The sequence below is a fragment of the Helicoverpa armigera genome, chromosome 26 (assembly GCF_030705265.1).
Source record: "Helicoverpa armigera isolate CAAS_96S chromosome 26, ASM3070526v1, whole genome shotgun sequence".
In the NCBI taxonomy this organism is placed as follows: Eukaryota; Metazoa; Arthropoda; class Insecta; order Lepidoptera; family Noctuidae; genus Helicoverpa; species Helicoverpa armigera.
Window position 1 is genome coordinate 7,465,607 of NC_087145.1, and position 12,249 is coordinate 7,477,855.

General features: G+C 38.2%; 1 protein-coding gene across 1 annotated transcript; it reads right to left on the reverse strand.

The window, feature by feature from the left end:
- Positions 1-339: 339 nt before the first annotated feature.
- LOC110372628 (zinc finger protein 782) lies at positions 340-12,129 on the reverse strand. Its single transcript, XM_064041816.1, has 11 exons — positions 11,590-12,129; positions 11,019-11,144; positions 9,190-9,326; positions 8,959-9,010; positions 8,518-8,711; positions 6,504-6,709; positions 5,959-6,075; positions 5,358-5,567; positions 4,823-4,921; positions 4,101-4,317; positions 340-2,975 (listed from the first exon to the last, which is right to left on the reverse strand). Exons 1-11 carry the CDS (start codon positions 11,702-11,704, stop codon positions 2,604-2,606), a joined length of 1,845 nt encoding a protein of 614 aa, XP_063897886.1. The 5' UTR covers positions 11,705-12,129; the 3' UTR covers positions 340-2,603.
- Between the last annotated feature and the right edge of the window lie 120 nt (positions 12,130-12,249).

Consider the following 12,249-nt stretch of genomic DNA (forward strand, 5'->3'; position numbering starts at 1 on the left):
TCTCTGTTATCATAAGTGTGAATGGGATTGATCAAGTGATTGACTATTTTGTTACGATAACGATTAGATAAATTATCTATTTTGTTGTGAAATGTCAGGTGTGCCTTATTTAGACTGTGTTATAGAATAAGTTGTTATGAATTAAATTATCATCTAAGAAGTTGGTCTAAATAAACAATGTGAATAAATATAATTTACCATTTTTTATTTACGTATACTTAATATTATAAAACTGAAGAGTTCGTTTACCTATTTGTTGGTATCCGAGGAACTCGGGTCCAATTTGAAAAAAATATTTTACTGTTAAATAGCTTAAGAAAAACAAATAAAACTCCAACAAACAATCAGAAATCATGCCTTATTTTATTGAAAACAAGAATTACAACTAGAATCCATGTGAGAGATCACTTAACTTTACGAACATATAAACAATTAGTACAAATAAATTACTAGAAGCTACTTAATACTCGTAATAGGAACACTATGTTATCTAAAGCCAGGCTGTCTGGATATTTTTTTAAATGACCTACATTTATATAAAATTCGCTAAAATCGCCCCTTGTAAAGCACTGGTACTCTGCTACATCCGGTTAGACTGGAAGCCGACCCCAACATAGTTGGGAAAAAGGCTCGGAGTATGATGAATTATATAAAATTGCCAGAACTATGAAAAATCATCACTTGATCAGTTTGTTGTATATGAGTTGAAGTTGTCGTACCTATAACAGATGAAATTATCGTAATACAGTTGAAATTGTCGTGATACAGTTAAAATTGACGTAATACAGTTAAAATTGTCGCGATACAGTTAAAATTGTCGTATTACAGATAAAATTGTAGTATAACAGTTAAAATTGTCGTGATACAGTTGAAATTGTCGTAATACAGTTGAAATTGTAGTATAATAGTTGATCTATGTGTGATACAGTTGAAATTGTCGTATTGCACATAACTACCTAACATATGTGGCAATCTGATTCAGCAAGTCACTTAATTACAATCTTATCCAGACAGCCATTATCTAATTACAAAATATTATTATAAATATTCGTATCACTGCTCAGGTGTATAAACAAACAGAAATTAATCTGTATTTTATTTATATTTCATTTCAATAAACTTATACCTACTTATTAAATTATCTTCCTAGATTGCTGTATTATATTAACAAGGTCATTTTAACCTCTTGCTGAAGATATCAATACTCCGTTTAAGTAGGCACTAAAGATAAACAACCTTGATACTTGATATTTTCAAAATATAGTTTAAAAATAAATGCGGCTTAAAACAGTGTAAATACATTGACGATTACTTATTAAATTGACTCATTATTTTAATTAGTAGTTCATTTGTTTAATATGTATTTGTGTAAAAAAGTATCAAGATTGATTACTTACCTTTTTTTAAGTGTCTAGCCAAATGGAGTATACCTAAGTTTAAAAATTTGCTATAACTATAAAGCTTCTAAATTCTACCCTGGAGAGTTTCTGGCTATTTAATCGGCTTACGTAGCTTCTTATAAACAGAAGATGGTTTTAACCACCATGCTTCTATTTAATAATAAAAAAATTGATTGTACAACATAACAAAAATATAATAACAAATTCTGATCTTGGTTTCAGAGGGAATAATTATAATCTATGGATGTACAACATAAAGTATGGATTTGATGGGTTTCGTGCGGAGGGTAATTTTATAATAGGTTACGTTGAAAACTAGCTAGTTAAATGCTTTTGACTATTTAGTTTTACGGTTTTATTATCGAGTGACATGTAGGTTTAATACCTTAACAAGCCCCAGAGTCCGAGTTTACTCAAACCCGCCTGACGGCCTCTGACGTGGGTATGTAACAACGACTGCTACTGAGTAGCATTCGGGGACGCCGGCGTCACGTGCCCTCCAAGGCACGGGGGTGTAACACCGTCAACTTTCAGACCCTGGACTTTGTGAAAGTTTCTAAGACCCACAAAGCGATTTAGGCAAGACCCAAGGATCGAACCCGCGACCTCGTGCACGACAGTCACACAACAGGGGCACGATTCTCCTAATTTTACAAGCAACATACGATTCACGTTCGACTGCGATCCAATCCCGACTCGATTACGATTGAAACGTATGTGGCATTCGGCTATTTTTTCTTTGAAATAAACGATTTATATCCTTTTCTGTCTTTCAATAATGAATCATTTTGTCTGCAAATGATTAACTATTGCAATATGATTGTAGAGCAAACTACCGTATAGACCAAAATCACCAAAATAGCAGACCAATCGCAAACCAATCAAATGTCAATCGAATACGATTGGTCTTTTATTAGTAGCAGAATGCCCGATATGGTTAAAACTGCTATTACGATCATATTGCGATTCGATTTCTATTCGATTTTGACATTATTAACTTAGTAGAATCGGGCCCCAGGGCAGTTAGTTTCAAGGAGATTTGAAGGTAAGGTTGGCTGATAGTTTTCATCCTTATTTTGATGACAAACTAAATTAAGTTTGAAGAAATCTGTAATTTATGCACTGGGTTTCTTCAAGCGTTGACCTGCAACATTCTATCAGACAAATCTACTCTTTTAAAAATTATCTACTACAAGCTTTGGCTCAATCGCTATTCCGAGAAATATCAACAAAAGTCTGAAAGGTTGGGACTTGAAGGTCATCTTCCCTCTCAACTTTGATCTGAATCTCACTCTCTTTTACCAAAAGAGGGTCTTCTGCCTTCTCAATTGCAGTTGTACTCTTCTTTTTCGAAATGGGCGGTTCCCAATTCGTGGTCTTATGTATGTTAGTGTGAATAGGTTTGTTTCTGTTCGCTTTCCTTTGGGCGTTGATTTCCGCTCGAGTCATGTTGAGATGTTTTAGCTGGTAATGCACTTTCACGTAAGGCTGAGTTTTGAAGAGTAATCCACATTCGTTGCAAGGATACATCTCGTTTGAATGACTCTTCTTGTGGCGGTTTAGAACTTGCTTGTTCTGTGAAAGATTAGAATTTCAGGTTCTCTATTACTGTATAGAAAAGAGCGAGTTTAAATTAGACAAAAATGTACTTTACATGGCAAATAATTAATATGGAGGTAAAGGGTTTTAGATCCAGTATGTGCACATGATAATAATTATTTTATTTGCTACAACTTACCTAGAGAAGCCTATGGAAAAATAAAGCGTTTGCTACCGCAAAAGCAAGCCTTCGAGTACCAAAATCAAGGAATATTAACAAATCTCAATGGTCTTGGTATTCGATGGAAAGCTATTGCGAAGTCCATCCATTTAATGACGATATTAGATAACTGCTTTCTTTTTCAAATAAAACCTTTTAAATTAAGTAATTATAATATTTAGACAATCATCATCAAGAATTGAATTGAAAAATGGGTAGGTAAGTATACAGATTATTTTTATTAAAAAATATATATATATATATTTGTATTATCATAAAAAATGGGAAGAGTATATAAAGCATATACGGCCACAAATACGGTATGGTCATTTCCGATCCGGAGGAATGAGGAGGATGATGATGAGCTATGAGGAATGTGGATGAATATAGCGGAAGGGGACGAGTCGTCCCCTTCCATCGTTCTTTTGGTCGTCCCGGACGACCCAAGGAACGATAGATGGACTGTGTGAAAGTCGACATGGCTAGAAGGAATGTTACTTGTGAAATGACGGCAGACAGAAGAGTATGAAAGAAGAAAACATGCGCCGACCACAAATAAAATTGGGATGAGGAGGATGATGATTATTTATTTAATACACTATGAAGGACTTACCGTTTGAGTGACCTAATTTTTTATAAATAAATGTCGGGACACCTTTTTTTTCACTCACGGTCGGTTAGCCCCAAGGTAAGTTATTAATTAACTTGTGTTATGGATGCTAACACAACTGATAAACTCATATATACATATTGATAAATACATATATTGTAACACCCAGACCACGGCCAACAAGCATGCTCATCACATAAATGTCGACCGAACCGGGAATCGAACCTGGGACCTCAGATTCGGCAGTCCGGCTTGGTGACCATTGCGCCATCGAGGTCGTCAAAAACAGTTATATAAAAACTTAACAATAAAATAATATTACAAAACTTACCGCAAAAGCCTTCTCACAGACATCACACTGATGCACCCTGGGAGGCGGTTCAGCCGCGTGGAACCTCGCCGTATGGTCGCGGAGCAGCGAGGGGGTGCGGAACACCCGGCCACACGCGCACGTATGCCCGCGGGACCCGGGCATGTGTGACCAGGTTATGTGGGACCGGACCTCGCCTTTGGTTAGGTATAGACGCTGGCAGTAGTCGCATTGGTATCTAACAAGTGTGGAGTAGTAGTTAGGTAAACTGACTGTTCTAAAATTGTGTGAAAAAAATTGCGGTGAACATGGGCAGACTTAATCAACAAAAAGTGTGTCAAAATATGATAATCGTCACACGAAACTTTACTTATGACTGCGAAATATTTAGAAACCATTGCCGTAGTACTGGTTAACAAAGGGTACAAGAAGAAAAAAGTGTATTCTTATGATTAGCACTCCCTCTCGTTGCATCCACAACTGGAGGGGTCATCTGACGATTTCCTATCTCAAAAAAGGTGATATGTAAAGAAAGAACTTTTTGCAATTTGCGATGCGTAAATCATGTCGCGATTACAATTTCATCTATATAAAATTGTGTAATTTTTCTCGCGGAATAAAATAATTTTTTTACTAACATTTTATAATTTGATGATTTATCGAACACTAGGCAGGTCATATGCTTGATTTTGTTCTCTGTACCCTAAATGTGAAAGGAAAATAAGAGAATATTGTACACTAACTTCTTGGTCCTGTCCTCGTGCATGCGCTGCACGTGCCGCTTGAGCATCGCGCGCGTCGCGCACACGCGCGAGCACAGCGGACACGTCTCCTCGTCCGTGCTGGAACACATATTACAGTATTATTATGTGAATGCTATGGAAAACCTAGGACAAATAGCACCAAGAGTCTGAGAGCGAAGTTGGAGATTGAGTTAAGTGGAGAAGAAAAGTCAGGAAAGTTGACCCCACTACCATGTGTGGGATAGATAGTAGTTCGAAAAAAAATCTCAATTTCATTATTGACAGTGAACAGGACATTTCGGTAAATATCTCAAAATTCGCCTTAACACCCAATCTTTCTCCACCTTCCACGTCCAACAATTATTTATAAACAAATCCACCGCATTACCAGAGTAGGTATATTTTAATAAAGTCTATCCCCACAACATTTCCACACACAAGTATGGTTGACCCGCTTATATAAATTACCAGACTTTACGCTCTCGAAAAACTAAAATTCCCAAAAGAAACAGCAAAATACTTCAAAAACACTTACCCAACATACTTCTCATTATGCACCTTCAAATAATGTCTGCCTAAAGTGATCCTATTCTTACACTTCTCGTAACAGATGTCACAGTGTACGTCTTCGTCGTGAGTGAGCAAATGACGTTTCAAGCTGGCCTTGTTCTTATAGTCACGGGAGCAGATCTCACAGGTAGCAGGCAGTCTGACTGTTTTGGCTCGCACTTCTTCATTGTGTGTTCTAGAGTTGATCAAAAGTATTTTAAGAGTTATTTTTTATGGTGTTAGCCTTCTTTTTTAATGGCAACCTTGTGATGGTAATGTTAAACATTTATATATATTTTTTTTAATATAATTTTGGCAGGTACTACACCTACAAGCACTTAAACCTAAACAAAATTACAGTAATTATGTACATTTTCACCTGGTTCTTCTTCTTCTTCCTGCCTTGTTCCCAATTTTATTTGGGGTCAGCGCAATATGTCTTCCGCTTCCATTCCTCGCTGTCACTCGTACTGACACTCACTCCCTTCTTATTGATGTCATCTTTCAGGCAATCTATCCATCTTTTCTTAGGTCTTCCTGTCCATCTAAATCCATCTACATGCATACTAAGCACATTAGATCCTCACCTGATATGAGACCTGTACCAGCCTCGCTCGTGGAACACTCGGAAGCAGACGCCGCATACAAGCCGGTGCGGCTTCGTGTGGTACTGTTCCACGTGCCGCTTCAGGTATTGAGGACGTCTGGGAAAGTTACATGTTTATATGGTCGTACTCATGGTAATCATAGTAGTTTGGGGTCCAATTGATACACCAGTGCATCGGAGAGCACGCTAATGTCTGATCTTTCTCCGGTGGTGTCGGATTGCCGACCCATCTATGAGAGTGAAGAATAGTGAATGCATCTATCTTACCCTGTATCTGTACGTCTGAACATGCTCATGCTATTGACTCCTTTATGGGAAAACCAGAGGTATATAAATCTTATAAGTTACAATTTTCGAATTACCAGATAGGAATTTAGAACAATTCATATTAGTTACTATTTTCGGTCGATTAGGTAAAGCCAGGTAAAACGCGATGTAACATTATATCAAAATTGTGGGTTTTAAAAAAATGACGGCTTTTTTCTATTAACATGTGACTTTTTTCTAATATAAACTGATACTCACTTAAACCCCCGTCCACAATGATCGCACTCAAAAGTCTCCCCCGTATGATCGTTCATGACATGGCACGCGGCCGTATCTTTGTCCTTGAACCGCGTCCAGCACAGTAGACAGCGGTACCGGCGGTAGTGACGTAGACGGTGACGGTATAACATGTCCGCTGTTTTCAGACGCGAGTGGCAGATTAGGCATTCGTGGTCACCTGAAGCCTGGAAGGAGATAGATAGATAAATACATACTTTATTAGGTACACCAATTTTACATTTTTGATCTTTTTTTAGCAATGGCAAATATCATCAAATGACCCCTCCCGCTGTGGGTTAGCAGCGGTGAGGGAGTGTCAGACTCTTACTGACCAGAAACCGTCGTGTTCCGTCATAGGTCTTTTATGTACGGTAGACTGCACATCAGTGGTAACTGTCATAATAATAATCTTCCACGCCGATTTCGGCAACGGCGACCACTTCGACCCTAATGGCGTGCGGGTGCTCTTATGTGGCTGGAGTATCCAATTTTGTGCGTGAAAGTCCGCGCACACTGCGGACATGTCAGGGTACCAGCCACAAAGTTGTAGTTGATAGCTACAGGTGGTCGAGCTTTCAACTCATCTCGTTTGGCATCCAACTCAGAAAGTCGGCGTCCTTCAAAGTCAAAGACTTTGGCTTTAACGCGGCTTCTCCAGTCTCTGCGGTTGGATGCCAGATTCTCCCACTGAGACGGGTCAATGGAACAGCTTTTCATGTGACGCTTCAGCACATCCTTGTATCGCAGCAGCTGTCCGCCACGTTTCCGCTTGCACCTTAACTCAATAGTAATAAGTACGATTTTCCTATAAAACTGTTACCACTGACCTGAAGTTGACTGTACCAGGGCCGCGGTAACTCTTTCGAACAATCCCACAGCCCCGGCGGGCCTTGGCCCTGTTGGGCCCCTCTGGGGTACATTTTTTATCTTAGATCTAGTTAGTTTGAAATAAACCCTACCACCCTGACAATAAGGTCTAGGTATAAGACTACTTACAGGCGAGTGCACCTTCATATGCACATCATAGGCATGCTTGAGCACGAAGCCGACGGCGCAGTGTTCGCACACGTGCCGCATATGCTGCTGTATCTACTGTTGCAATCTAAACTGAACCCTAGCACCCTGACAATAAGAGCTCTGCCTCATTAGGACGCCAATGGCGACGTCGCCGGCTAGGTATACAAACAGTTAATATTGAAATGTATGATACCTAACTCACTTGGCGACGGTTTGGCAACGTCGCCATATTGGAAGCGTGGCCACGAGCTACAGTTCTCTACGTGGCTTCTGGATACTCTGGCAACTTGGCGACGTTGCCACGGTTGCCACTATAATATACACGGTAAAGTGCACCTCGCTCACTCAGTCGCCAGTGTGGTCGCCAGTCAGCGTGCCATTCTTCAGCGACGACGTAAACAATTGACTTTCGAGACGCCATGGCCACTCGACTTGGCGACCCAAAAGTAGCCAGACCTCGTCGCCATGGCTTCTTAATGAGACAGAGCTCTAAGGTCTATATTAGACTACTTACAGGCGAGTGCACCTTCATATGCACATCATAGGCATGCTTGAGCACGAAGCCGACGGCGCAGTGTTCGCACACGTGTCGCATATGCTGTCGAGTCTTCTACAGTTGCTATCTAAACCCTATCACCCTGACAATAAGGTCTGTTATAGACTACTTACAGGCGAGTGCACCTTCATATGCACATCATAGGCATGCTTGAGCACGAAGCCGACGGCGCAGTGTTCGCACACGTGTCGCATATGCTGTCGAGTCTTCTACAGTTGCTATCTAAACCCTATCACCCTGACAATAAGGTCTGTTATAGACTACTTACAGGCGAGTGCACCTTCATATGCACATCATAGGCATGCTTGAGCACGAAGCCGACGGCGCAGTGTTCGCACACGTGTCGCATATGCTGCCGAGTCTACTGTCGCAATCTAAACTAAACCCTAGCACCCTGGCACTAACGTCTATAATACTTACAGGCGAGTGGACCTTCATATGCACATCATAGGCATGCTTGAGCACGAAGCCGACGGCGCAGTGTTCGCACACGTGCCGCATATGCTGTCGAGTCTTCAGGGTTTCCTCGTACTCCTTCTGCCGTTCTTCTTCGTTGATGGTAACTATTTCTATGTTTTTTGTCACCTCGTAGGAGTACATTAGGGGGGTTTCCACTGGAAGAAACGTCGATATGACAGTCAGCGTGAAGAAAAAAAAGCACAGTTTCTTGTCATACCATGTGAAAAGAAAAAATAAATTTATTTATTACTAAGTATTAATATTAAAAATAAGGATAAACTACTTATGGACTTAAGGTAAAGGTTTAATTCGTAGGTATTGGTGGTATTTTAGATCTTATATTGCAATAGAGTAATTAAATAGAATTTAAAATTAAATAAGTTTTTTTTTTATCTTACTTACTTTTAGGTTGAGTATTTTCGGCTTGCTTCTCATCGCTATTTTCAGTGGTTTTCTAAAACAACAAAAACAAGGAATTTTAAAACGTCAAAAATACATATTTTGTAAAGTAGATACTACCCTAAAAAGTTTGTTATTACTATTCTGGTTAAGATTTTTTCTATCCATGAACTAAACAAACACGATTATCGTAGTTTTGGTACGTATAGAAGCTTTAATGTACAAAAAACTCACCTTTTCATCCTTTTTGTCTGGTTTCTCAGAAGACTTCCCATGTTCTTCCTTGACATCATTCTCCAATTTGACTTCTTCGTGCAATTTCTTCTTCAGCGACTTTTTAGGAGATTTTGACTTCGGATCTTTGGTCTCATCTAGAAATACAATATAAGTAAAAGTACAAATCTCAAACTATCCATCGGTGAAGTTTTTTGGAGTTTTGCCAAGGAAAAGGCGGTGCGAGCTATCACTACCAAACAACAAACAAAATGGTCGTCATTAGAGAAATATGCGTAACGAAGTTTTTGACCAGAAGTTTGGAAAAATAATCGTGAAGCTACTAGCCTTATTGTGAAGTTAGTTAGAAGCCTTGTTGGGCTACGGCTGCTACGGACGCAGCTGAGATACAAGCTTCCTAAAAAACTTAACATGATTGAATAAAAGTTGATGTAATTGCTACATCCCCATTTAACTCTTTGAGGAAAATTAATGAAAAGGATATGATCCTTATAAAAAACTATGTACTAAAATGATCATTGTACAAAGAAAAAACTTAAGTGACCAATATTACTGCAGAATTTCCGCGCGACGCAGATGCACCAGGAAATAGAACAACCCCGTCTCATCCCACTATCCTATTCTCCTGGGTCCCTCTCGTTACCCGTACAGATATAGCTCGACTTTTTATCTATAGCTATTCGCACGACTTCACCCGTATCCCGAGGGCACTACCTCGCAAACCCGAACATCAATTTACTTAGTAACTTTTATAAGCAACTAGCTCCCGCCCGCGGCTTCATCTGCGTAGATTTCGGTTATATCGCGTTTCCAAAAGAATTCTTCAAAAGTCCGGGATAAAAACTATCCTATGTTCTTTCTCAAAGTCAACTCTATCTCTGTTACCAAATTTTATTAAAATCAGTTCAGTGGTTTAGAAGTGAAAGCGTAACAGACAGATAGACTTCCTTACGCATTTATAATATTAGTAGGGATCCCATTCTTGCACCTCCTACCTCCGATATCCATCGTTCTTCGTAAAGAGGGCAATCCAAATGGATTTCTTTTATTCTAATTGTAGACATATAATGTCAGATTCTGTTAAGATTCTATGGCGCAGCCTAGACAGGTACAGGCAAAGCAGAAAGGTATTTTATAAGGCACTCGAAAATCAACTTTAACATTATTGAAATAAGGTCGCGCGGGCATTCCCGCGACTGCTCGCAGACGCGCAAGTTCTTTTCGTCGGGTTCAACCGAATATGCACTTTATTTCAATAATGTTAAGATTGATTTTCCTATAAAAATGCTTCCGTCTGTCGTGCCCTAGCTTAGAGTTTTGACTCCCTTGAGGGTGAAGAAATGTCAGCTTTCGTGCGGAATAAACGGAGGTATCTTATTTTTAGGTAAAGTTAGAAGTTAGATTTTTTACAATCTCATTCGAACAAGTCAATACCTTCACGCGATCCGAGATTAAGATTGTGACAGACAGACAAGTGATGATAGAAGGATTCTTATTTGCCTTTTTAGATATGGAAACCCTAAAAACAAATAGATGTTGATATTGTTTATTTTTTAACCTGCTTTGAATAAAAATTGTTTTGTATTAAAGGATTTTTGTAAATAACATTGCCCTATTCAGGGTAATCTTTTGTGGTGTTGGTGCATTTCTACATTGTGTTCCTGCCCTTGTCCCAAATTTTATTTGGTAGTGGCACGAAGTGGATTTGAAATGGCGAGGATATTAGAAAGTGGTTTCATTGATTCTATTTATAGTTCTAATCAAATTATTTTCAAGTTTTACACATTTAACATTACATAATATTTAACTTTTCTTCATAATGTACTTACTCTTGTCTTCATCTTCATCAGTACTGCTGTCAGATTCAGATTCTGTCTCCTGATCCTCTTTCTCATCAGAATTTTGAGGTTCAATCTCAATTGGCTCCGGTTTTATCCACACTTCTTCCTCTTTGACTGAAATAATATTAAAATATTACTCTGAAATGAATCATTTAAAAACAGGATAATTTTAATAATATTCCTATGATATTGTGGTTCTTTTTATAACTGACTAAAAGATTTTTAATTTTCCTGTAGTTTCACCCGTGTCCCAAAGGAGCTTGTGGGAACTATACTGTACTGGGATAAATTATAGCGTAGCCCATTAGAATTTTTCAAATGGGCTTGTAGTTTCAGAGCGTTTAGGGTACAAACAAAAAATGATATATTTTTTATATTAATATAGAGGTATTTTCTAATGTTTTTGATTAAGTTTATTTACCTTTAGCTAAATAATATATAGGCACCTTATCAAACGCTGTATAGGTAGCTTTTTTGAAATGATCATGAAAATTGAAATTCTGTGTGTTGTGATGTTTTGCGATTTTATCTCAAAAGATAAACAAATTATTACACTGACCTGCAGTAGATTGTTTTTTTCCACTATTTTCACTATCTTCTGGTTCCTCAGTGTCCATAGGTTCAGGTTTCACAGTCACTTCCACTAAAAGCGGCTCTTTTACTGTGTCTTCCATTGCTAACCCACTTACGGATACAGAAACTATAGTTTAATCAAGCAGAAAAAAATAATCACGATCGATCATTTAGAATGTTTTTAAGCGTATTTTGTAACAATAATTGCTTCCGCGTCTTGTTTGCAAAGTAAATAGTCGCAGGAAATATATTTATTTACTCTATTTCACATAAAACTTCACGATTATTGCAGATTTTCAGTCACTACGGTCAATATTCTGAAACTAACTACTACCGGCTAAGCTCTGTGATATAACTAAAACTTGCCATTCTTTCAAACACCGATGTACGTATACTATTAACTGGGGCAAGAAACGAAACTTGATAATAATCGGAATATAATCTAGATAGTTTTTTATAAATAGTTCCTCTTTAATGCCTTTTTTTCTCAAAATTTCTAATCCATATCGATTAAAAAATTCAACCCAACTAGAACTGTCAAAATTGACATAATCCATGATCAATGCGTTTAGTTTGTAAGTGCATAAATTAAACGCAACTTTATATCAATTTTTAATTTCAAAATGAAAGTAAATAAATTAAATTG

What these genes read in the sequence shown, in the direction of transcription:
- LOC110372628 (XM_064041816.1), bottom strand. Translation starts at nt 11,704, where the DNA reads ATGGAAGACACAGTAAAAGAGCCGCTTTTAGTGGAAGTGACTGTGAAA. An exon ending in TGATGAAGATGAAGACAAGA is followed by an intron (nt 9,327 to 11,018) that starts GTAAGTACATTA and finishes TTGTATTTCTAG; the next exon opens with ATGAGACCAAAGATCCGAAG. An exon ending in CACGAGGACAGGACCAAGAA is followed by an intron (nt 4,318 to 4,822) that starts GTTAGTGTACAA and finishes CACACTTGTTAG; the next exon opens with ATACCAATGCGACTACTGCC.